General features: G+C 38.5%; 1 protein-coding gene across 3 annotated transcripts in view; it reads right to left on the bottom strand.

Moving 5' to 3' along the window:
• Positions 1-825: 825 nt before the first annotated feature.
• UBE3A (ubiquitin protein ligase E3A) overlaps positions 826-27235 on the bottom strand; it is a 79563-nt gene continuing 53153 nt past the window's right edge. For all 3 annotated transcript variants that reach the window (XM_081326467.1, XM_081326468.1, XM_081326466.1), the window contains 9 exons: positions 15755-16065; positions 11571-12832; positions 8648-8792; positions 5578-5783; positions 4429-4593; positions 3118-3273; positions 2954-3027; positions 1762-1905; positions 826-1531 (listed from right to left, as the gene is read on the bottom strand). In XM_081326467.1, coding sequence (XP_081182593.1) covers positions 1411-1531; positions 1762-1905; positions 2954-3027; positions 3118-3273; positions 4429-4593; positions 5578-5783; positions 8648-8792; positions 11571-12832; positions 15755-16065 — 2584 coding nt within the window. In that variant the 3' untranslated portion in view covers positions 826-1410. The remainder of the gene's footprint in view (positions 1532-1761; positions 1906-2953; positions 3028-3117; positions 3274-4428; positions 4594-5577; positions 5784-8647; positions 8793-11570; positions 12833-15754; positions 16066-27235) is intronic.

The raw sequence follows: 27235 nt of genomic DNA, 5'->3' as shown, positions 1-27235 counted from the left end.
AAACCTAAAAGACATTTTCCCCTTCCAAGGATTTCAGATTTTAGTCTTTTTCATTAATACCAATTCTGCACCAATTGTAGGAATAGCTATCACCAAGGCACATGCCCACTTCTGCATATCAACTGACATTTACAGTGAGAGGAACACTACCTGTATTGTCTTGATAAAGCATATATGATCATTTTATTCATACTGTAATAGCAGCAATGAGCAGTGTGTAGGGATGCTCTGTAGAAGAGTAAAAGCTTTACATTCCGAACCTATGATATGCCATGTAAAAGAAAGAAGTGAATTTAGGATTTACTTTCTACACATTGAATGAATAAATTGGGAGTATTGCAATGCAAAAGTGTCCTTTAAAAATCATTTTCCCCTATTGCTGGATGAGGAGAAAAAAAAGGCATCTCCTTGCTGCAGCAGTGATCATATGCCTTGATAAAGAAATAGCAGTTGATTTTTTTTTAAAAAAAAAGCATGTAGGGAAGACTGAATTGTCTATTTAAAATGTCAAAATAAGAGAAATCAATAGTTTCTTTTTTAAGTGCACTTCACATACTTTTGTTTATAGACCCAACATTCTGATTTCTCCCACATTTTCCTCTATTTTAAAGTTGTTTGGCTGAAATGCACTTTTCCCAGTAAATATTTTCCTTAAAAAGAAAAAGGTGAAACTATGTTCATGTTTCTATATGACTAGAAATCTTGCTAATTAAAAACCCAGTATGCCACAAGACATGTGAAAGACAGCATATATCATGAAATGACTTTTTGTTTTAATTGTTGTGCTGTGACTAAAAGTAAAGGTCTGAAGGCTTTAATTTAACATTCCAAGTTCTCCCTTCCATCTTTATTGATTCTAATGTTTTTCCACAAATGTCTTTGGGGGCTAGAACAGCAGTCATTGCATCACACCATTTTGTTTTCCAAGATTTCAAGTTTCCAAAGCAAAACTGTTCAAAAAGTACAGTTCCCGATTTTGATTTGATAACTGGGACAAAAATGTAGCACATACTTAAAGGTTACACAATCTACAAATGATGGCAATATTTTCCTTGGGAGAGTACAGTTTTGTTTTCTTGTAAATACTCAAAAAGGCTCAACTTCAAGCAGTAATAAAACACAAGCAAAAGTGATTTAACCCTTTAAAATAAATATTCAGGAAAACCTCTCTGTACATACAAGTGAAAGAATATGTAACACTTTCACGCTAAAAGAAAATAATTTGTTCATAGAAGCAGCTGAAATCTGCTGTTCCAGCCCAGAGTCCCCAAGTGAAGAAGGGAGGCCCAAATACAGGTGACTACGGTAGCTTGCTTGCTATAGCTTATGGCCTTTTGTGGGTTTTCTCTTATTGATTTTTGGACAGGGACACCATTGCCACCAATCGTTTTATCCCTTTTATTTAATTCATTACAGCATGCCAAATCCTTTGGCATATGTGATAGCCTTCAATAATCTCTCCTTAAGTTTCTCTTTGCTGAAGTACTCCGGAAGCAAGAGGACATTAAAGCATGTATGAGATGTAGGTAACCTGGAGAAAGAAAAGAACCGAGTTTCAGAATTGTCTTGAAATATAAACAGTTCTATTAGCTTAGCATAAAAAATACCGATATTTTATCCATGTTTTATTTTCACTTTTTAAAGAATTAGATTATTCAAATACTATTTTGGGTGAGTTTATGTAACCTTCATTTGGGATGAAGTTGAAAACCTATTGCTTAACTACATTTTCTACCTATTTCTGAATTTTAAAGACTTTACCTTTCGGTGTCAGGGCCATTTTTGGCTATAATCATCTTTAGTTTTCCAAGTCCTCCTACTGGTGCTCTGTCTGTCCCTGTTGTAAACTGGAGGAAGAGTCTTTTTTGCTCATCTGTAAATGAATGGACTATTTCCCAAAATTCCCTATAGAAGTGAAAATTAAACAGAAAAAGAAAAACTGTATGCAGTGCAAATAACGCATATGACTGCTTAGAGATAATCTGGATAAAACCCTGCTTTTTGATGTTTGCTTCAGCAGTAGCCAATACAAGATTATAATATAAAATATAACTTTGTCTTGTTAAAGACATAATCTCTAAGATACCTTATACAGAAGGACAACTGGTTACATCAGTCTAGCTAAAATATGTGGACTTCAGAACGCTCAGCTTAGCTTTATTTTCTTTAGGAATAACTGATTGGGGTATTTCAAAATTATATGCAAGTGACTGTCAAAACTGAAATTCCCCTATGTATGGAACTATAACAGGTCAATTAGGATGCCTGCATAGGCAGAGTATTTCATGCACTGACATGGATCTTATGATGACCAGATTCCATCTTTAATATTGATGACTTTCTTATTACTCTCTTTTGAGGGAAGCAAATAGTTTGCTTTCACCAATGCAATAAAGCACCTTTCAAGTTACACAGTTGAGAGTAAGAAAGCTTTACTCACTGGTTAGAGATGTCTAATGTCTCCCCTATACAATCCAGGAGTGTTGACGTGCTAGTAAGCATACACTGCTAGCTGGTAGAAGATACAGGAACGGTCAGACAACTTGGTCTTGTCCTTTTTTGGGGGGAAAAGTCCAAGTGGACTCTATGCTGACACATGTAACTTTATCAACCACTCAAGGCAGTTATGAAATAGAGGTTATTTATACACAATACATATAATAATAATCTTTGAGGTGCAAGAGACTGAAAGTGACTCCAATATATGCATACAGAGTTAACTGATGCTTTATAGGATCTGGTAGTTTGAAAAACAGGAAATGAAGATCACTCCAATTTTTACTACTTTTATTTTAGCAACCATGCCCATCACGAGTCTAGCTAAAGATTGAAGGCTTTCAAGTTTTCCCCTTTCTTTCATAATTGTGAGACCTGAATCATATTTGGATATTCTTGTTTGAAGACATAAGTTCCATTTTCTATAGCTATATACAGAAAAGCTTAGTCCCCATACCTAATTATAAGAGAATCTCTGGTATAGCCACCATCATATTCTGTGGTTTCTTCTAGGGCTTGGAAGTCTAGATTCTGTAAACAGAATATACTGTATCACCATTATACAATTTAGCACCAACAGCAAAACCAATAATTTTTTCCCATTCATTTAAAATGCCTTACCCTACTTCCGCAAATAAGCAATTCTATCTCCTCAGGTCTAAATAAATATTTTAGGGGAGATTCATTGGTTACCATGTGGAATCCTCTTCGAAATGCCTTAAATTGTTTTTCCACTGATTTGTTCAGGATGTAGTCAGAATACAGATTAACAAATTCCTGTTTAATAAAAAGCAGACAACACCAAGCTTCTTTACTAAGTCAGGTTTGAGTCTTTGTCTCAAATAAAGAGAACTATGCTCTTTCCACCATCCTCTCAAAAACAAGATATGAACTTTCTCTTGTTTATCAGTCATAACACTAACAAATCTGTAAGGTTTTACTGTTTCTATAAACTTCAAATTATTTCATAAACAAGTATTTCATGTTTTCTTTCTTTACCATTCACTTCTACAAGGCTGAAAATATTTCCAGGTCTATTGAAGTTATCAGAATTTTTGTTAAGTCCAGATACTAATGAACAGTGGCTTTCGATTCCTTTAACAAAGGAGTCCCTATCTAACACAAGATATATATTTTATTCAAAATAGCCTCTTTAACTCACATGTTATGACTGTCAATTAACTGAACTTAATGGTAACTAATAATCAGTTACTGATGTGCTTTCCTTATTTTGCATCAAAGCAAAGGCTGCATTCATGGTTCTTTTCCTTATATACCATTCTTCTGATGGTAGAGACTATATGTAGCTCAGGGCTGAAGATTTGGGTTGCTAGGATTCTCTGGGCTTTTTCCTTGGCAGATGTTTCTGCCAAATAATATCTTCAGGACTAAAGATGGACTTAAGTAAGTAATGAAATATCTGTAAACGAAAATCCAAGCTTAGAGAATCCATATAACTATTACTACCTTCCCTCAACTTAGTGCATTCTAGGTAAAGGTTAGGAATTCTGAGAATTGTAATCTCAATGCCTGTAAACCAAACCGATACATTCCATGAATGCCAAGATGCATCAGAAAAGCAGTTAGAAACATCAGAGAAATTCAGCTTCTAGTCAGGCACAGACTTCATTTATCTGAAGTAAAATTCTAGCTCTTATGGAGCTCTAGTTGAAAGCTTATGGCAATACTTAAGAGAGGTTAAAAAAAGGATGGGAGTAGACTTCAGTGCCCTATAAACCTTTTTTCCCTACTGTGGCATGATTTTATTAGAGTATTCAAAACAATGCAAATAATATAAGCAGAGAACTTGAAAAATAAATTGGCATAATACAAATGGGTTGCAGAATGTATTTGTTCAATATGCTATCTCTGCAGTTTTAGAATACCACTTACTTAATCACTGTATAATTGGAGGCAGCCATATTATATTACCTTTCTGTTTTCATTTGTAATAGGGATTTTATCTCCATTTTCCTTTAAATCATGCATCATTGGATTACCAAAGAGATCTGTATGAGATATTTGGAAGGTAATCATCATATCGTCTTCCACACTTCCCTCATACTGCAACAAGTCTCTTAAGCTCTGGTAGAGAACCTAAAACAGTAAATATATTTTCATGTAGCCTTAAAAAGCACTACAAGAAGGCTGATGCATAGAATGTATACAAATATTAAGAACCTAGCTAAATGGAAGCATCTACTTGTAACAGTCATTTGAATATTAAAAGTAACTGTTGGAAGTTGAGAATGTGATGATAGAAGAAGGAAATGTTTCTTTCCCCAAAGGATGCCTTGTTTTAATGAGCTATTTTTTCATATCCTGGGAAAATATTGCTTCCAGTAGCTGGAAAAAAGATGGCAAATTTAGTTGAAAGTCACAAAATTACTCATTACCCATTCCTCTAATCAGATACACAGTTTTTCCTCATTTCCTCATGAGAGCATACTGATAACTTAATTACAGTTAATTATGCTTCTGAAGCTAATGAACTTGGGAGCTCTTCCCTCCTCAAAATGTGGCTTCGTTATCTCATACTCCGCTAGCCTCTATCACCTGGAACAAGCTAATGTACAATGTTAAGATTACACAGCTATTTAAAAAGAAATAACAAAGAACGTTTGTTAGCTATGGCACCCTGAGGAGAAGCCACATTATACACTTCATAGCTACATCATTGCTGGTCATTGCAGTGTTTTTCTAAATTAAGCCTGTAAATATTGAATTCTGTGTTGGACAAATAACAGTGCATGGTCATCTTAGCAGACAGTTCTAGAGTATATTTATTAGATGTGTACAAATCTTATTTGATACTAATATTCCTAAAATCCACATTAACATATGATTGACATCTTGTATAAATGCAGTGCCAAATATAATCTCAGGAAATTATTATTACTTCTCTATGGCATTCTGAGACAATATTGTTCCTCATTTTAAAGGTTTTTAAATTAAAAATAAGAGATCTACACACCCATACAAAGGTAAACATTCAGAATATACTACAGTATTACCAGGTTTAAAATATAACAACACTGAAGCACAGACTTCCAAACAGTAGGAAGACTTTAAAAGACTTACAGGATGAGAGTCTGCCAGATCACGGAAAGTTCCTTTTTTGCCCATTAATTTCCTGTAGACAACCATTGGAAAATGGACATCCAGAATACAATTATTGTAAATAGCTAGGCCCAATACAATCCCAATCAGTGTAAACTGTCCCTCAGTTTCAAAAGAGGATGGGTTAAACCAAAACAATTTTGTAGACTCATCATAAGTGAACATTCCTATATAAAAAAAAGTTACAAGATTACAGATTTATTGAGAAGAGTCCAATAACAAGACATTTTCTGATTATGAATTTTTTACTTTTGAATTCCATGTGTTAGTCACTTTAATCCACAATATACTGCTCAGCACATTGAATAGCACATTGAGAGAAAATGAGTTCAGGCTTTTATCAAGAGTGAAATGACTTGTGTATATCTTTAAAACATTCTATAGATTCAGAAAAATGATATAGTACAAATGTTCCAAACTTTTGAACCCATTTACAAAGCACAATGGAAGGGAACATGAAATAAAACTTATTAAATACCGTATGTCAAAAACAATTTTCACACTTTTCCTAACATTTCAGGTAAACATTAAGCTGTAACTATCTTTGAATGTGCAAGGTATTTCTGCTGAAGAGACATTTTGTGTCTCTTTTACAGGCAAAAATGGCATGTATCTTTTTTAGAAGAATATTATGTAATTTTACTACTACTCTACTGAAAATCTGAACAAAACCTAGTCATCACTGAGTGAATAGAAAGCAAACTTTTCTGAGATAAGAAAATGAGTAATTGCCATCTTCTGCATTAAATAGATTCAAAGCAAAAGCAATTAATCAAAGCAGGAATCAACAATTCAGGTAGTAATCAGGACTGTATGATTTCACACAGTGTGTGACCATGTATGTGCTTGTATTAATATAAATATTTAAATATCTAAACAAATTAATAATGGCCCCAAATCATACAGTTGCAAGAAAAAGTATGTGAACCCTTTGGGATTACGTGGAGTTTTGCATGAATTGGCCATAAAATGCACTCTAAACATCATGTAAATCACAACAATAGAAAAACACAGTCTGCTTAAAATAATACTACACAAACATTAGCTGTTGTCATGTTTTAATTGAACATAAGATGGAAACATTCACAGTGCAGGGTGGAAAAAGTATGTGAACCCCTAGCCTAATGACTTCTCCAAGAGCTAATTGGAGCCAGGAGTGAGCCAACCTTGACTCCAACCAGTGTGATGATATTGGATGTGTTGCTGACAGCTGTCCTGCCCTTTAAAAACACACACCTGTTTTGGGTTTACTGGTCTCAAGAAGCACTGTCTGATGTGAACCATGCCTCGCAGAAAAGAGCTCTCAGAAGACCTACAATCAAGAATTGTTGACTTGCATGAAGCTGGAAAGGGTTACAAAAGTATCTCCAAAAGACAGACTGTCTACAAATGGGGAAAGTTTAGCACTGTTGCTACTCTCCCTAGGCGTGGTCGTCCTGTAAAAATGACTGCAAGAGCATAGTGCATAATGCTTAATGAGGTAAAGAAGAATCCTAGAGTGTCAGCTAAAGACCTACAGAAATCTCTGGCACATGGTAACATTTTTGTTGACACATCTACAATAAGGAAAACATTAAACAAGAATGGAGTACATGGGAGGACACCGCGGAGGAAGCCACTGCTGTCCAAAAAAAATATTGCAGCACGTTTGAAGTTTGCAAAAGAGCATCTGGATGTTACACAGCACTACTGGCAAAATATACTGTGGACAGATGAAACCAAAATTGAGTTGTTTGGGAAAAACACACAACACTATGTGTGGAGAAAAAAAGGCACAGCACACCAACATCGAAACCTCATCCCCACTGTAAAACGTGGTGGAGGGAGCATCATAGTTTGGGGCTGCTTTGCTGCCTCAGGGCCTGGACAGATTGTTGTCATTGATGGGAAAATGAATTCCAGAGTTTATCAGGACATTTTGCAGGAAAACGTACGACCATTTGTCCGCCAACTGAAGCTCCGCAGAGGATGGGTGATGCAACAGGACAATGACCCAAAGCACACAAGTAATTCAACAAAACAATGGCTTCAACAGAACAGAATACACCTTCTGGAGTGGCCCAGAGTCCTGACCTCAACCCGATTGAAATGCTGTGGCATGACCTTAAGAGAGTGATTCACACCAGACATCCCAAGAATATTGCTACACTGAAACAGTTTTCTGCAGAGGAGTGGTCCAAAATTACTCCAGATCGTTGTGCAGGTCTGACCTGCAACTACAGGAAACGTTTGGTTGAGGTTATTGCTGCCAAAGGAGGGTCAACCAGTTATTAAGTCCAAAGGTTCACATACTTTTTCCACCCTGCACTGTGAATGTTTCCATCTTATGTTCAATTAAAACATGACAACAGCTAATGTTTGTGTAGTATTATTTTAAGCAGACTGTGTTTTTCTATTGTTGTGACTTACGTGACGTTTAGAGCGCATTTTATGGCCAATTCATGCAAAACTCCACGTAATCCCAAAGGGTTCACATACTTTTTCTTGCAACTGTACAATCTTATAAAAACTTAAAGGTATCTCAATAATTTGGGTATTGCATGAAACTATGCCAATTTCATTTTTATTTCAGGTCCACAGATTTCACCCAATGATGTCATGAGTGAATGCTCTATTTATTTCACGGGTTTCAAACTCGCTGAGTCAGATGACATGTTACAACGTATCACAACTTTTTTGCATTGCTGGAGCTGGGGTGGGCACAGCCTCCATGTGATGCAAGTGGCCTGTGGGCCGGCAGTTTGACACCCAATTTATTTGGTAGATTTTTATCTCATTTCCCTGCCCCAAGTCAGCTCAATGTAGCCTACAAGGAGATATTTATTCACTTTTTCCTCCAGAACAGCAAACCTATGAGGCTGGGTTGTGAGTGTGGCCCTCATCCAGCAAATTTCCATGATAGGAGATGGACTTGAGGCTGGGTATCCCCAGTCTTGGCACAATACTTTAATCCTTAAGTACAGAACATGCAGTGAAAAAATGGTGAGGAATGCAATTGATCATACGCGAACCATAAAAATTATTTACTTACCAATATCGGGGTTGAAGATTTCTTCTACAACTAGTTGAAAAAATTCTTTGGAAACTCCTCCTTCATCAACCCCTTGTTCTCCTTCAAATTCTACATACAACTGCTTTTTCAAATCTGCTGGATTTTCCATTGCAATCATTTCTAACTATAGGGTGAGAAATAAAATAATCTCTGAATAAGTGCATATCACTGGATATGAATTTAATTTTAAAATCATTGAATGACACAATGCCAAAGCTTCAAAAATGCGACTTCATTTTGGGGAATAGCTGCAATGTGTATTTATAATATAAATAATTTTACTCTCCTGGAAAGAAGAGGTTCATAATGAATTTACAAGAGAAAGAATACACAAAAAACTACTTTTGGCTTACCTTGTCAAGAAGCATGGAATTAAATTAACTGGGTTGAAACTGAAGGGTTAGAGGCATGGTAGAAATCCACCACACAGGTGACATTTCAGTGCGATTGGTGTGGTACAAGGACATATAAAATAGTAACCTGCTTTATAAACTGTTTATCAGGTAAAAGCCAAAGAGTGAGAATCAAATTGTGGTGTCACTATTTGCAACTTTTCCTATTTTCACTTTGGGGTTAGCTTTCAAGAGTCGGCATCTTTTGTCAGCTATGACTAACTTTCTTTAGCATTACAGTCTTCAGTACTCTTCTACTGCCCCACCTTAAATTCTGGACACGTAGCACTTTTAAAACAAGTTCCATCATAAAAATAACCTGTAGGTGTGTCCTTTAACAATCTGGAGTGACGGTGGTGGTAACTGGCTTTAACAAGAAACTTAAGGAAAGATACAACATCACCATCGCTCATCAGAAGCCATGGCAGTTATTTAGGTATCTAGTAACTATTTAAAATGCAGTAGAACTAAAGATTAGCTGGTTTGGTAGCCTTTAAACTGAACTGTTTGTACCTGGTTATTGAAATCATTAAGGCAGAGGTCCCCAATCATTTGGGCACCAGAGACCCATTCTGTAGAGAAAGATTTTTCCATAGACCGGAGAGTGCATGGTTTTGTGTGCTGCCTGCATCCCACGGATGGGGCTTTGCTTGTTTGTGTGGACTGGTTGCTGGCATACTGTGGCCCGGTACCGGTCCACGGACCGGGGGTTGGGGACTTCTGCATTAAGGTTTTGCTAACATATAGGATAGATAGATAGATAGATATAGATAGGTAGGTAGATAGATAGACAGACAGACAGACATTCTGCCATATAGAGCAGGGGTTCCCAATCCCCAGTCCATGGACCAGTACTGGTCCGCGGCATGCCAGCAACCAGTCGGCACAAACAAGCAAAGCCCCATCCACAAGAAGCAGGCAGCACACAAAATCACGCACCCTCTGGTCCGCAGAAAAACCTCTCTCCACGGAACCGGTCTCTGTTGCCCAAAAGGTTGGGGACTGTCAGTGTGTAAGAATTTATGAACTGGAATAGCCACAGCAATGAACCAACCATTGAGAACTGGTTTTGATTAAGACACAGTATTGGCTGTGTGAAGCATGTGATCTAGCCTAGGTCTGGGTGTGTCTTAGTCTCTTCCAAGAACTGAATGAAACTCTGTAAACTCTAACAGGGACCTCTGCTCCAATATACAGAATAACATTCTTCCCCTCATTCCCTCATTCAGTGATTCCCACTGGGCTGAGGAACATTTCAAGAAAGTACGCTGCAAGAAACTCAATGAATTTCAGGATATATCCAATTAGTCTGAAGTATCTGGGCCCAATCATATATTAAAATATCAATAAGCAAATACTTCTTTTGTTTTGCATATTCTATTATTGGTGTCTTTCTCCTTTTCCACGAATGCACCATTTAAAAGGAATGTAAGTTTTTTCCTGGGAAAAGGGATTCTCTTAAGAATCTTGATTTCATCATATTCTAATGACTAATGCAGCCTGGCTCAGAAATTCTAGGAGTTGAAGTCCACGAGTCATAAAAAAGCCAAGGTTGCCTACCCCTGGACTAATGGCTAGATATGACTTGGATGTGGATCAACATAATACATGACAATAAACAATTTAGTCTAAATTAAGGTTAAGGTTCAACAAAAAAATTGCTTAACACGGTGTCAGCACTTTATGTATTAACCTATTCAATCTACATTTTCAGAGAAGTAACAATATTACTAGATTGGAAAACAGAAAAATGTTTTTAAATAGATAAATAAAAATTAATTAACAAATGAAAATCAGCTAAATAGCATGTACTTAAACAATGAAAATTTAAGGACTCCATCAGAATAACTGGCAAGATTCATGATTTAACAAAACTGCAGCATTTGCTCAATATAAAAAAGGCAATAACTGGAAACCCCCTGAAAAAAGGCAATAACTTCCTGAACTGAAAAGTACATTTTCCAAAAAAAATCTCTATATTAAAACAAAGTGTTTACTTTTTTCACTCTTTGTATCATTGTCCGTGGATACATTAATATGATGGGGTTATCATGTTATAGCTACTACTGTATATAATCCAAACTTATCTTTAAAAAATATATGCAGTTCAATTATTTCATCCATGTAAAGTGAACTTCAAAATGCTTAAATTTTGTTTGTATAATTATATTTGAAATGAAAACTGAAACAAAATACTCTAGAAATTTTCATGGGTAATTGCTTTGGCCTTGGGCAAAAAAAAGCTATCATCATTTTTCGGTTAAATTTGAATACTGTTTTATACTTAAAGAAACCAAGCAGAATATGGAATGGTTTTCATTCTACTAGACCAAAACCTTTGTTCTTTAATCAAAAACTCTCATTTAGTAAGTAAATATTTTTTTATGGTGTATATCATTTTGAATATGTCCAGAAGACCCCAGAGAATATTAACAAAACATTACGGCTCCTAATTATTTTTTTTAACAGCAATAGATGATCAATTGCTTTTTACATATTAAGCCACTTACCCGAACAAGTGCATCATCTATGATGTGATCACGTCTCACTTTGAGTCGCAAATATGGGTTTAACTGCTGGCCTTGAACTAAACTGTAAAGGACAGTTATACGACGTTCACTGTACATACGGATTCTGTTGTCATAATACAATCCCAGGTTCTTGGTAACGGCATTCAGTATAAAGGGGCATGTCATAAAGGAGAATTTATTTTCTGTTTCTACCTTGAAAAATGTATAATCTTTGTCCATTTCTAGAACATCATTCAGTGGTTCATTGATAAACTCTTCAAAGGGGATAAGTGGCTTTCGGCAATCTATAGTTTTTACACCAAGTTCAGTTTCCAGAGGGTCTACCCGAGGTCCTTTTTTATTTCTTCTTTCTTCACCCAACAGTTCCTGTAGAGTTAATTCACTAGACTCTGGGATAGGCTCTTCATCCTCCTCTTCATTGTGATCCGTATCTATATCTCCTCCTACTACATTTGCATAGTAAACCATTTTTAAGCACTTTGAAGCAGCAACAATAGCATCATCATCATTCACTAAGTTACGGCTATTGAATTCATTGCTTATGACTTTGTAAGTTATAAGCTGCTGAAAAGTTTCCATCATTCGTCGAATCTGGTCTGCGCTGTACTTTGACCACAGTCTGACCAATTTTGCTTGAGCTGCAAGGGGTAGCTTACTCATTGCTTTGCAAAACAACGGTAGTGCCATTTCCAGATACTCAGGACTATGAAGATTACCATTTTCCATAACAATAATAAACAAGTTGAGATAGTTAGGATCTCGAGAGTACACATTATGATAAGTCAAGTCACATTCAACATTGGGTGACAAATACACAAGTGCATTTAAAAAGGCAGTTTCTATCTTTTCATTAGAAAGTAATCTATTGTAGACCCGTCTGACTGCATCGATATCTACAGATACTTCATCTGGGCCTAATTTTTGTAGGTTGTTATCCCCCTGTGCACTGTCACCCATTCTTGATGATGATGAGGATGATGATGATGGTGCAACTAAATCTTCTTCCATGGCAGAAGAACATGCAGCCTTTTCTTTTTCATCTTCATCTTTATCTTCATCTTTTCCTTGTAAAGACTTCAATTCTTCCTTGGTATGCTGCTTGGCTTTTCGAAAACTCTGCACCAAGGCCTCAGCACTAGAAAATACTCTCCCAATGACACGTATTAAAGGAGAATAGTCTTCTTTTTCTCTACATAGTTCAAGAATTTCATATACTTTTTCTTCTGTTAAAAAAGTCACATCTAGATAAAAACAAAAACATATTTTTGAAGTAAAGTTAAAAACATTTACATAGAAGGCATTAAAAGGATTACTATTTACAACCTTCGGCAGTAATTAACAGTTTCTGCAATCAGAACACACAACTTACTTTTCCTGCTTACAGAAACTGTGTACCTTACTACCTGCTGCCACCAATACAGGTTCTGCCTCTTAATCTTAATCTTATAAAGAAGAATGGAAAGTGGGCAAAAAGTAGGGAGAGACCACAAAGGATGCAGTTAGAATAAGCTATCAAAAAACTAAATATATTCTGAATTCCCAGGGAAGAATGGCAGACTGAAGATTTCTCCATAAAAGTCAGAGCTGATGTTTGTAGCTAAGAACAAGGAACTGATATCCTTCAACCTTCTCTGAAAGAAGAGAGTGGAGATTGCCCAAGCTACATTCCCTATAGTTGCTTCTCACAAAGAAAGTACAAAGCAGCAGGCTTTGTTAAGAGTTAACAGATGAGATGTAAAATACTGTCAATGTTATTATTTATGGCTCTGTTTGGAGTTCTTGCTAACTAGATTGGAGAAGATATTATTATGGAATGAAAAACTTTACATGTTAATTAGGAAGAGATGAAGAGATAATGAAATGATTTATATTGAGAATATAAATTATTTTTTCCTTTCTGTTTATTTTCTTACATCTTTTTCTTTTTTTAGTTTGCATAATGTTTACTTAATTTTTTTAATAAAATTATTAAAAATGAATATATTCTCACATATGGTCTAACACACACCTAGTAACTTGTGAATTTCTTTCTTTCTTTCTTTCTATGATTATGTAATCATAATATGTAATCATATCATCTCAGACTAACCAATCGTTTCCATCGTTAACTATGGGGGGTGAGGTGTTACCCCCCGTTGATAGGGCCCGCAACTTGGGTGTCCTCCTGGATTCACGGCTCAGTTTGGAAGATCATATAGGAGCCGTGGCCAGGGGGGCTTTTGCCCAGGTTCGCCTGGTGTGCCAGTTACTGCCCTATCTGGACCGAGATGCCCTACGCACAGTCACCCTTGCGCTCGTGACCTCCCGGGTAGACTACTGCAATGCTCTCTACATGGGGCTGCCCCTGAGGACCACTCGGAGGCTTCAGCTGGTGCAGAATGCAGCCGCACGAGTTGTGATGGGAGTCTCCCGATACTCCCATGTAACACCTCTTCTCTGCGAGCTGCATTGGCTTCCAGTTGCCCTCCAGGTGAGATTCAAGGTGCTGGTGATGACCTATAAAGCCCTAAATGGCATGGGCCCGGATTATCTAAGGGAGCACCTGCTGCCAGCGTCAATTTCCCATCGTCCTGTGCGCTCCCACAGGGAGGGCCTCCTCAGGGTACCGCCGGTCAACGATTGCCGACGGGCGATCCACAGGGGGAGGGCGTTCTCTGTGGGCGCGCCTGCCCTATGGAATCAACTGCCAATGGAACTCCGGACTGCCCCCGACCTTCGTTCATTTCGCCGGGACCTAAAAACCTGGCTCTTTGAGCTATCTGGTCTGGACTGAGGGGTTTAATGTTTTTAAATTGTGATTTAATTTTTGTGGCTAGACTTAATTTAATTTATTTTAATTTTATATTGGATTTTTTTTAAATTTTGCCTTGTAAACCGCCCTGAGTCCTTTGGGAATAGGGCGGTATATAAACCGAATAAATAAATAAATAAATAAATAAATAAATAAATAAATAAATAAATATTGCAAATCAACAGAGATGAGTGTTATTCAACAAATATTACAGGAAAAACAATATATCACTTAAGAAGTTAATTATGGAGCTTAAGTTCACCCTTTCCAAACTTTTAACAGTATTCTGGTTCTAAATTCTGAATGAAGAAATAAATTATCTCAACCTTATATACACATATTTTTTAAAATTATGCCAGAATGGAAGGTGGCTTTTTGTTAACATAAAAAACATAATTAACATCTCTAATGGCTAGTTTCCAGTTACAGGTAATCCTTGATTTATAATTATAATTGAGCCTGGAATTATAGTAATTAATTGTGGTGATTGTAGAGTGGGTCAGCATGTGACCTGACTCAACTTTAGAACTGCATCCTGGCTTTCGTGATCCTGGCTTCTTCACCCCAGTGCTGCAGTTCCCCTCCTACCCACTGGAGACTCCACCCCATACAAGGTGAAATCAATCTGTTAGGCAGCACTTTTGCTCTCAAAGAAGCTGGGTAACAAACTCCATTTTTATTCAGCCTCCTTAACAGCAAAAACGCTACTTGCCAGGGAGATTCCACCCCATTTGGGGTGAAGTTTCTCCATTAGGCAGCATTTTGCTCTCAAAAAGGCTGGCTGAAAGTGGACTTTCAAATGCTGCATGATGGAAGGACCCGAGTCTGTGAAGAATGCTTTTGTTCTCAAAGAGGCAGTAAAACCAATATTTGCTGGAGACTGGAGTTTGCTAGGCAGCCTTTTTGCACTTAAGGAGGCTGGCTGAAAAAGGTTTGTCCCAAAATCCAAGCAGAAATCCAATCTTGGATTATCAGACAGATCTTCTTCAGGAAGGGTCTAGGTGGCAGTGTTGTGACCTTCCCTATTGTCTTTCTGGGGAAGCCACAGGAAAGATTACAAATGGTGATCACATGATTGCAGGGCGCTTGGCGACCTGTCATAAGTGCAAAACACATTGCCAAACATGCATATGATAATCATGTGACTGCAGCACTGCTGCAGAACCCACAGATTCGAATGGAGGTTGTGAGTCCCTTTGTTCAGTGCCATTGTAATGTCGAACACCTGCTGAATGAATGATCACTGAGTGAGGACTATCTGTATTATGATATCTAGTCAGGATAATATGTTGCTCTGTTGTATGATACACACAGACTATATACAAAGTTGTATCCAATGTTGCATCCTTGCTGAACATCCTGTACTGCTTACCTTTAAAGTCATCTCTTGGACCTTGCATATCCTTCTTGTTCATTTTTCTGTCAGTGCAGGCGTTGTTGTGGGCACCTTTGGAATTATTTTCTAGGTAAGCTGAGCTTGTTCCTTTCTTGGAGGGATGAGGATCACAGAGTTTTGCGTTAATCTTATAAAGGTCGAGGGCTTTAATGGCTGCTGCATTGTTATCCATACGCAGAAAAGTTGGACAGGAAGCACAAAATTCATTCGTGCAGGCTTCATTTCCACAACCCTCAGTTAACTGATGGTAATAGCGTTCTATTAGATGCTTTGCAGCTGCTCGCTTCCTATACCAAACATTCAAACAGTAAGCACAAGGATTAGTATGGCTTGCATATTATACAACCTCATTCAATTGGTCAGCAAAGCACAGATTAGTGTAGCTCTCAAGTAATCTTTTTCAATTTAAGAGATCTAGAATTATAAGATGCATCTATTAAATAAAATAAAAAGTAGCTTTATGTGTGAATTCTGTATAACTTGGTCTAATTTTTTTAAAAAAATATAAAGCGTTTAAGAAAGCAATATTTCTTAGACAAAAGTTTTGTTAAACATAAAAGTTCAATTCATTTCAGTAACAAAAATCTAAGAAAGAAATCCTTAAACTAAGGCTTAAGCACCATGATAGGAAAGTTAATTGTCTTCATTGTATGCAAAACCATGTAGAAATGAAATGAAATTCCTTCTTTTTTGAATTAGTTCATAGTTTATTTCTGCAAGCTGCCTCGACTATTGAAAAGCAAATAGGTACAAAAATTCCGTCCATTAATCAGTGCAAGTTAAGTGCAATCTCTAGCCAGAAAACAATATATATATCCCTGGTACAGGTAGTCCTTAACTTACGACCACAATTTACCCCAAAACTTATGTTGCTACGTGAGCCAGTTGCTAAGTGAATTTTGTCCCATTTTATGACCTTTCTTGCCACAGTTAAGTGAATCACTGCTGTTGTTAAGTTAGTAACATGTTTAAATGAATCTGTCTTCCCCATTGACTTTGCTCGTCAGAAGGTCACGAAAGGGGATCATGTGACCCTGGGACCCTGCAACCATCATAAATATGAGTCCATTGCCAAGTGTCTGAGTTTTGATTACCTGACCACGAGGCTGCTGTAAGTGTGAAAAATAGTCATAAGTCACTTTTTTCAGTGGCATTGTAACTTTGAACAGTCACTAAATGAACGGTTGTAAGTTGAGGGCTACCTATATGAGTAACAGAAATTAATTAAAAAAGGTCATAAGCATAACCATATTTTGTTCCAAGTTGTTTCTCCAATGTTCCATTGCCCCATAATTGCTTTAGAAGAAATCTTCTAAGCCAGACCTGGACAATTTACCAGTTCCAGGGCACATCCAGTCCTTTGACTGTCCTATTCTGGCCGACGTTAGATCAATTGGAAATTAAAAATCAAATACAAATAAGTGTATGCCATGCACACAATACAACTGCATTGCTTTTACTTTGAAGGCAATGGCTATTTTTTAAAAAAATTATGTATGTGTGTAAGTACATGCGTGCCTATACAGCCTTCATAGCCTTATTGATTCAACCCTCCACAACAGTCCCAGTTCCAGTTTCTCATTTGACCCTTTCCAACTGATCTTAGTCATGTCACTAATATTAATTCCCCACCCATTCTAAGCCATGGAAATCTGAAGAATGCATTTACCAATAAAACAACAATCAGAGGTTTAATTTCTGCTGTCTTTGGCTGGAGCCACTTGAAAAAAGAGGTAAATGACAGTGTTTTAAGCACAGATTCTGTTAGTATGAACCATCATTCTGGACTGCTGTTTTGGAGACTCAGGCATAAACTGGAGATCACAGATTGACCTGAAAATTTAGATTCATTGTTAACTATTACCTAGCAAGGCAATAGTTCTTCCACTTTATTATTTGTAATTATTACTCTCGGGTACTCATTAAAGTAATGTAGAATCCAGTCTGTGGTCAGTTGGGGTAAACAGAATCTGGAGTAATCTAAAATTGCATGAAAGATAACTATTAGTGATCATTTATAGATAACCTTGCTAGGATGCTGAGTTGTCATGTTAAATACAAGTATGCACCACACATTTACATTATAAAGAAGCCTCAAGCCAGTATGCATATTTTACTATTGTAGTGGGCTATGCTGAAATAACTTAATTGTTGCTGCTTCATTACTGTAATGGAATGTAGTAAAGAGGTGGATTCCAGAGAAGTAAGAAGCCACTCAGTACAAATATTGCGTATGAGAAAAAGAGGGTAGACTCCCTAATAGTTCATGGAGTATATATGGTATTGTATATGTGAACAGTAGAATCTTGAGTCTGGCAGTATTTTCTCTATTGGTGTAAAAACAATAAAGAACTCAGCTTAAAAAAATCACACATCATTTTTGGTTTGGGCCTGACAAATTAGTGGACTCAAATTTGTGACTATTTGTGCTGGTCTGGATGCCAAAAAAATAAAAACAAAACCCAACCTACCCATCCCACTTAGCATTTGCTGTCACTACTTGCTACGGGGATATTAATTTTGCATAAACAAACATAGTCTTGGACAAAATGTCTGTAGGTTGGGTGGGAGTTAGCAGTCAGCGACTTACCATTCCATTTACTTTAGTGACCTGGGATGAACAATAAAGAATTTTGTTTTACATCCCCATTATTCTCCACAGGTTTTTTTTCCTCATAGAACGCTCAGAACGGCATTCCGGCACCTTTTTTTTTTTGCAAAAATCCCACAAAAAACATTGGCTTTCCTAAGCCTATTGCAGGGCTAGGCAATCTTGGCTCTTTTTTTATGACTCGTGGACTTCAACTCCCAGAAATCCTGAGCCAGCCATGCTGAGGGGAAAGGGAGAGGTTTCCAAGCTGAGCCATGCTGGCTTAGGAATTCTGGAAGTCCTTGAGTCATAAAAGACCCTGCACTGGAGGAGGACATTAAAATTATTTACAGGATTACTTCTTTAGGAACTAAACTTTTAGAATCTAAAACAGGTAATTCAAAGAAGCCAACAGAAAAGAACCTCACATTTTTCATCTGCTTCTGTCTTTTGGAAGGTAAAATTAGATAACAAAATAATCTATTTCTTATGTTAATATCTCTGCAATGAAATCAAAGGTAACAGGAAAGAAATGAGAAACATTTTTCTCAATGTAATATGTCTAATTTAGCTGATTCTAGAAAAAAATAGTATCTTTTGTACATTCTTGAAATCTATTTTGAATCTAAACAATTCTTAAGAATGAAATATTCTTAATTTGGACTTTATTTTTCCTGTTTGGACTGTTGTGTGTTTTGAAAAATAGATTATTTAGAATCTAGTTATGTTGCACTTCAGTCTTTAAATAATTAACCTAGTATATACATAACAATATATGATGTTTTCCCTGGTGAGCTTAACATCAATAACAACATTAAAAAGGCTAAAATAATTTCTGGTGGTATTACCTGTATATTAAAATTTTGGACAAACAGTAATCATGTTACATATGTGCATAAGCATAGTCATTAGCATATGCCTTTATAAAAATATCAAACATGCAAAGAAACAAAAGTAAGTCCAAAATATCTGTATTACATCCAGAAATGCCACCTTTGCAACCAATATTTCTCATCCATAACTATGGCACCCTAAGGATACCTGCATACATGCAAATGCTTCTCTGGGATCAGTAACGCAGCAGGGATTGCTTTTTCCTTCCAGTAACATATACCTAAAACCAGTTTATTGCATTTGGCAATTGTACTAAAAAATATCTCATTGTCAACCAATATAATTCATTTAATTTGAAATCAAGTGAAAAATTGATTTAAATTATTTTATTAAAACAAATTAATGGCAATTCTTTTATAAGAAGTTGCCTCAAACAAAATGAGTTTGACATGCCTGCTCTAGATTGTTGAATGCTCCAAAATAAATTCTAGACCAGGCCTGTACATGCAGCCTACCAAGCACCCTCGGACAGAGCACAGATTTTTAAAAAAAGTAATAAAATCACCACCACTGCCCGGAAAGTTACCGTATATACTTGAGTATAAGCCGAATTTTTCAGCCCACTTTTTGGGCTGAAAAACTCCACTTCGGCTTATACTCCAGTGAACAAAAAAAAGAACTGTCCCTTCGTTCGGAACAGGCTGCTGAGAGAATGGAGTGGCAGAGCCTTGCAGAGCTGGCGGCAGTCCAGCGTTGTTTCTCCCCCTCGTGCGTGCGTGTGTCAGACCCACGGGAATGGCTGGTAGGGAAGCGGCATTCCGGCATTCCCCCCCTTCCTGTGTGTCGGGCCCACGGGGCTTGACACACAGAGAAACGCAAATGCCGGACTGCCGCCACCTTTACTAGCCATTCCTGCGGGTCTGAAACACACACACACACACGCACACACACGAGGGGGAGAAACAACGCTGGACTGCCGCCACCTCTGCCAGCCCTGCAAGCCTCTGCCGCCCCGGCGTTGGTGGTCGAGCTCTTCAGAGCCGGCAGAGAATCTCCCGCAGGAGGAGGTCGCGGCTTTCTCTCTTGCTTCGGACTGCAAGGATTTAAACTCCAGGAACAAATCCCGATGGAAGTTTTTTTAAAAAAAATACTCCTCCGGGTCGGACAGGGGACCCAGGCTGAGGTCTAGGGGTAGTGGGGGGGGGCTCGCGGACACAGATGGGCTCAAGTGGAAGCCAAGCAGCCCTCCCGAATCTGGGCTTCTGGACGGAGCAGCCGGTGGTGCGTTTCAAAAAGCAGAAAAGTTGGATTTTGAACATTTCAGCAGCGCATCTGCACCCGCTGCTTTTAGAAAGTACGAGGACCGGCAACTCCACTTCTCGGCTGATGCAGCGGGAGGCCGTGGGTCAAGCAGGCTACGCTTCCCCGGGCGCTGCAACGGCACCCGTTTTCCCCGGCGAGTTTTCCCTACCTGGCCCCTGCAGAATCGCGGCGGCGCCCCCGGAGAAGCCTACCCCGAGGCTGCGGCCGATTTTTCCTTCTCCAGGCCTCTGCCGCCCAGAGCGTTGTTTTCCCCCCTCGTGTGTGTGTGTGTGTGTGTGTGTGTCAGACCCACGGGAATGGCTGGTAGGGAAGCGGCATTCCGGCATCCCCCCCTTCCTGTGTGTCGGGCCCACGGGGCTTGACACACAGAGAAACGCAAATGCTGGACTGCCGCCACCTTTACTAGCCATTCCTGCGGGTCTGACACACACACACACACACACACACACACACACGGACGAGGGGGAGAAACAACGCTGGACTGCCGCCACCTCTGCCAGCCCTGCAAGCCTCTGCCGCCCCGGCGTTGGTGGTCGAGCTCTTCGGAGCCGGCAGAGAATCTCCCGCAGGAGGAGGTCGCGGCTTTCTCTCTTGCTTCGGACTGCAAGGATTTAAACTCCAGGAACAAATCCCGATGGAAGTTTAAAAAAAAAAAAAATACTCCTCCGGGTCGGACAGGGGACCCAGGCGGAGGTCTAGGGGTAGTGGGGGGGGGCTCGCGGACATAGATGGGCTCAAGTGGAAGCCAAGCAGCCCTCCCGAATCTGGGCTTCTGGACGGAGCAGCCGGTGGTGCGTTTCAAAAAGCAGAAAAGTTGGATTTTGAACATTTCAGCAGCGCATCTGCACCCGCTGCTTTTAGAAAGTACGAGGACCAGACTTCCGGTGGCTCCGCGGCGATGGAGACAGCCTTCCCGGGCTGCCCGCGGCTCAGCTGTGTGTTTTTTCGCCCGAAACAGCGCCGATCAGCTGTTCGGGCGAATTTGAAGCCCCCTCCTCGGGAGAAGAGGAGGGGGTGAGGCCCCAGGTAGGGGTAGAGTTCTCCGGGGCCGCCTGAGCTTGGAGCTTGGGCGGCTGAAGGATTGAACTCCCCCGAAGCCTGGGTTGCTCCCAGCTGGCCGGCGTCTCTGCTCCGGACTTCTTGGAGCAGAGCCAGGCGTCTGCGACCACCCCTGCCTGAAGAAAGGACTATGGATTAAAAGGAGCAGGCAGAGCGGTACAAGAGGAAAAGGTGAAGAGGATTATTTTATTTTACTCTCGAGCTTGATGGATTTTTTAAACTTTAAGTGAAAGTGCGTCATAAGTGAAAGTTAAAGATGGCGGCTAAACCTCCCCCTAAAACTCTTCGGAGTGGTGGATCTTCTCCGGTGCAACAATCATCATTACAGGCGTTGCACCCTCCTGATGTATTGACACCGAAGGACTTACGAGATGCTCTGGATAAACTTTTGGAATCAATTAATCAATCAATGGGTGATAAATTTGCACAGATGGAGGAGAAATTGGAGAAACTGGAGGAGAGAATAGAAGAGAGGATGGAACAGAAGTACAGCGTGATGAAGGTAGACATTTTGTCTTCAGTGCATAAAGTGGCGGAATGTGTGGATGATTTGGATGAAAAAGTGGATGATTTGACTCAAAAGAATGCTATATTAGAAGCAAAAGTACGGGAGAATGAAGATTTAAGAGATAAAATGGAAAGGGAATTAAGTCTTGCTCAATATTACCAGATGCAGTTTGCTGTTAGAATCAGAGGCTTAAAAGAGAATGTTAAGGAAGATTTAAAGCAGCTGGTTTCTGAGGCTCTCGAAGTGGTATTGAATCAGCCAGCATCTGAAATAAGACAAGCTATGGATAAAGTGTTCCGTGTGAATTCATGGATTGCCAGACAGAGAAAGCTGCCTAGAGATGTGGTGGTCTACTTTGCAAAAAGAGAAATTAGAGATGAAGTTATACAAGCTGCCTATGATGCTAAAGTTGTGATTGCTGATCAAGAAGTCTTGGTTTTAAAAGAAATTCCTCCAAAGATTTTAAGGAAAAGGAAAGACTTCACATTTCTTGTGCATGAGCTTAAACAACGAGATATAAGGTTCAGATGGGAGGTTCCAGAGGGGTTGATGGTGATGTATGAAGGCAAAAGGTACCGGCTGATTACTGTGAAGCAAGCGTGTGATTTCTATAATAACGTTTTAAAAGCAACCCCATTAACACTTCTGGAAGCTGCAAAGGGATCTGGAGAGGGAGAACATCAAGAGGTTGAAGTAGAGGAAAACGGTGCTGGAGGAGATCAAGCTATAGTTTCTTTGGATGATCCCAGAGAGCAAAGGGTAACGCGTGCTGCTTTAAAACGGGCAAAGAAAATAAAAGAACAAGACCAGCAAAAGTCTTCGGAATCTTCACAACGTACTCATAGCCAAGCAGTGGGAGGAGCACGGCCTAAAGAAGATAGTCCTATCAAAGCAGTGCTTCAAGAGCTTTGGGAGGATATGTATGGCAACTAAATTTTTGACTTGGAACGTTAATGGACTAAATTCACCACAGAAGAGAAAGAAAGTTTTTCAATATTTAAAACAATTCAAGATAGATGTTATATGTTTGCAAGAAACGCATATTAGGGCTATGGACCAAAAGCTTTTATTGAACTCAAGAATGGGTACGCACTTTGTTGCCTCTGCAATGAATAAGAAAAATGGAGTGGTTGTTTATATTAAAAGTGCCATAACAGCGGACTTAATTGAAGCAGACAAGCATGGGAGATATGTACTGATAGACTTGTTGCTAGAAGGCAAAAAGACGCTTTTAGTTGGACTGTATGCCCCTAATCAACAACAACAACAGGCTGACTTTTTTAGTTTACTTCATACAAAGCTTACCCAGTTGGATTATAAATCTTTTATTTTTATGGGGGACTGGAATGGTGTTTTGGATGTACAGATGGATAAGGCTGGAGCTTTTAAGCGCATTCCAAGTCATGCTAGACTGCCTAAATCTTTTTTTGAAATGAAGGATGACTTGGAACTGCGAGATATTTGGCGTGAGAGACACTTGCAGGAAAAGGATTATACTTTTTATTCTGATAGACATCAATCTTTTTCGAGGATTGATTTCATTTTGGTGACTAATGATTTTTTTTGAGGACTAAAAAGGTGAAGATTTGTGCAAGAACTATCTCTGATCATAGTCCAGTTTGGTTAGAGATTGATAAGGAGAAAAGGGACAGGCGCTCGTGGCGCGTAAATGAGAATTTGTTTAGAAATCAGAGAAATGTGGAAGAATGTAAACAGCGGATGAAGGACTTTTTTGAAACTAATATGAACAAAGGTACCTCTATGGATATGGTGTGGGATGCTAGTAAGGCCTACATGAGAGGGGTGTTGATATATATGAATAATAAACATAGACGTGCTGTGGAAGCTAGGAGGAAAGAACTGGAGAATGAAATAAAGGAAAAAGAAAAGGCTTTGATTTTGAACTCAGAGGATGTGAAGACTAAGGAGGCTATTAAATTGTTAAGAGGACAATTTGATAAATTAATGGCTGACCAAGTGGCAACCAATCTGCGGTTTGCCAGGCATAATACTTTTTGCAATGCTAATAAACCAGGTAGATGGTTAGCCTATAGATTGAGGAAAAAACAAAGGGCTTCTAATATAGACAAGATTGAGCATAAAGGAAGGGTTGTGTTTCAACAGGACCTTATCAAGGATGCTTTTGTGGATTTTTATTCTAAATTATATGCTAAGGAGAAAATTAATGAAAAAGACATTGATATATATTTGGAAAATGCTAGCATCCTGGTTCTTACGCAAGTACAAAAAGAAGGGATTAATTAATTGATTACAGAAGAAGAAATTGTTACAGCAATTAAGGAATTGAAGGTGGATAAAGCACCAGGTACGGATGGTTTGACTGCGGCCTATTACAAAAATCTACAAATGGAGATGATAAAACCGTTAAAGGAACTGTTCCAGACAATCCAGAGGGGGGGAAAGGTGCCACCGTCTTGGAGAACAGCTTTTATTTCCTTGATTCCGAAGGAAGACCAAGATGCTACTCAAGTTAAAAATTATAGACCGATATCGCTTTTAAATACAGATTACAAGATATTTGCTAAGGTTTTGGCTAATAGATTGATGAGGGTTCTGCAACAGGTGATTCATGGGGACCAAACGGGGTTTATTAGTGGTAGGCAAATGAAAAATAATGTGAGGCATATAGTTGATGTGTTAGAGTTTTTGGAAAGGAACAACCAGATCTCTGCGGCGCTAATTTTCTTAGATGCTGAAAAAGCTTTTGATCAATTGAATTGGCAATTTTTGTTGAAAGTTTTAGACAAAATGGATTTTGGGGAAAATTTTTTGCAACCGATTAGGGCATTATATCAAAAACAAACTGCCCGAATTATAGTTAATAATAGCTTGACAGAAGTATGTAATATTGAGAAGGGCACAAGGCAAGGCTGTCCGTTATCGCCCTTGTTATTTGTGTTAACATTAGAGATATTATTGGTTAAAATACGGAATTCGGAAAAAATCAAGGGGATACAAATTAGAGATCAGGATTATAGATTAAGAGCATTCGCAGATGATCTGGTTGTTACAGTGACCCAGCCAGAGAACTCTGTTGTGGACCTGATGGAGATAATAACACAATATGGGAAGGTTTCTGGATTTAAAGTTAATACACAGAAAACCAAAATTTTGGTCAGAAATATGACAGCTTCGCAAAAGGCTCTTTTAGAAGGATTAACTGGATTTGAGATTGTTAAAAGGGTTAAATATTTGGGGGTGTTTTTGTCGCCCTCTAATACAAAGTTATATAAAAATAATTATGAAAAACTATGGGGGAAAATTCAAAAAGAAGTGGAGAATTGGGAAAAATTGCAATTGTCTTTGTTGGGACGGATTGCAGCAGTGAAAATGAATGTCCTGCCTAAATTTTTATTTCTATTTCAAATGATACCGATTCTTAAGAAAGATTCTAATTTGGAGGAATGGCAGCGAGGTATCAATAAATTTGTGTGGGCAGGGAAAAAGCCACGAGTTAAACTTAAGATTATCCAGGATACTCGTGAGAGAGGTGGGCTTAAAATGCCCAATCTTAAACTATATTATGAAGCTGCTGCATTAGTAGGAATAAGTGATTGGATTAATTTGACACAGGAGAGATTATTAAATCTTGAGGGCCATGATTTGTTGTTTGGCTGGCATGCATATTTGTTGTATGACAAGAAGGTAGACAATGTGTTTAGAGTGCATATTTTAAGACAGGCATTGCTGAGAGTTTGGAAGAAGTACAGACATAAGTTAGATTGCAAGATACCACTGTGGGCAATTCCAAAACACGCAATAGAAAATATACATGCTGGTTTCAAACATGATGTGACTACGTACAAGAAGATCCTAAGTTTGGAAAGAAATGTCTGGTGTTTGAAATCATATAGTCTCTTGCGAGAAGAGAAGGTTGTTCAAAACTGGTTCCAATATACTCAGTTACGGGCCAGGTGGAAAGAAGATCAGAAAAATGGTTTTACAATGACTGATGAAAATTTGATAAAGCAAATTAGAAACCAGGGACCGGCACATATTAAACGGATATACCTTGCATTGATAGAGATTGATTCAGAAACAGAGCTTGTTAAGGACTGTATGATAAAATGGGCCCAAAACATCCAGGAAGTTATTACAATGGACACGTGGGAAAAGATTTGGGTGAGGAACGTAAAATTTACACAAGCTCAAAATCTAAGAGAAAACTTCTACAAAATGTTTTATAGATGGCATTTAGATCCTAAAAAGCTTGCAAGTATGTATCCGAATTATCAGCCTAAATGTTGGAGGTGCGGTGATGAAGATGCAACATATTTTCATATATGGTGGACATGTAAAAAGGTTAAGGCCTTTTGGATAAAAGTTTGGTGGAACATGCAGAAGATTTTTAAACAGAGGATAAAGTTTTGTCCGCAACTTTTTTTGTTGGGAATAATTACAGATGCTACAGTTGTGGACACTAAGTTGATGTTGAATTTAATTACGGCAGCAAGACTCCTGATAGGTCAGTATTGGAAGAAAGAGGAATTGCCGTCTATAGAAGAGTGGACTTTAAAGGTTTCCGACCTGGCAGAGATGGCGAAGATTTCGGCCTATTTGAAAGATCACTCGCAAGAACGCTATATTATGGAATGGAGAAAATGGATTGAGTTTATCCAGAATAAGTATAGGGTTAAGAAGTTTTATGTAGCATTTGAATAAGTCTTCTTTCTTTTTTCTTCTTTTTTACTATATTAGTTTTTTTATATATATATATTTAATATTACTAAGGCTTGTTTTATCCTATATAAGCTAGAGAGTGATAGATTTTAGAGTTTATGGTTGTTAGTATATGATTGTTTATGATTGGTTTTTTTATATATACCTTGTATTTAGCTCTGGGAAGTCGGGGGGGGGGAGGGGGGGAGGGGGGAGAGGTAGGGGGGGAGGGTGAAGGGAGGGGGAGGGGGGTTTTTAAAGAAAAATTGTATGTTAAAACTTTTCAATAAAAAAAAAAAAAAGTACGAGGACCGGCAACTCCACTTCTCGGCTGATGCAGCGGGAGGCCCAGCCTCTCTTCAAACTCAGCGCCCGTGGCGGGGCTGGATCCGCCACCCGAAAGACTCTCGGGTGGCACTTCCACGACGCAGTCGAAGCGCTTCGCTCCGCACACGGAAGGAAA

The sequence above is a fragment of the Vipera berus genome (assembly GCF_964194415.1).
Source record: "Vipera berus genome assembly, chromosome: 4".
Classification (NCBI taxonomy): domain Eukaryota; kingdom Metazoa; phylum Chordata; class Lepidosauria; order Squamata; family Viperidae; genus Vipera; species Vipera berus.
Note: the sequence above shows the minus strand (reverse complement) of the source record. Positions and strands in the feature narration are given on the sequence as shown.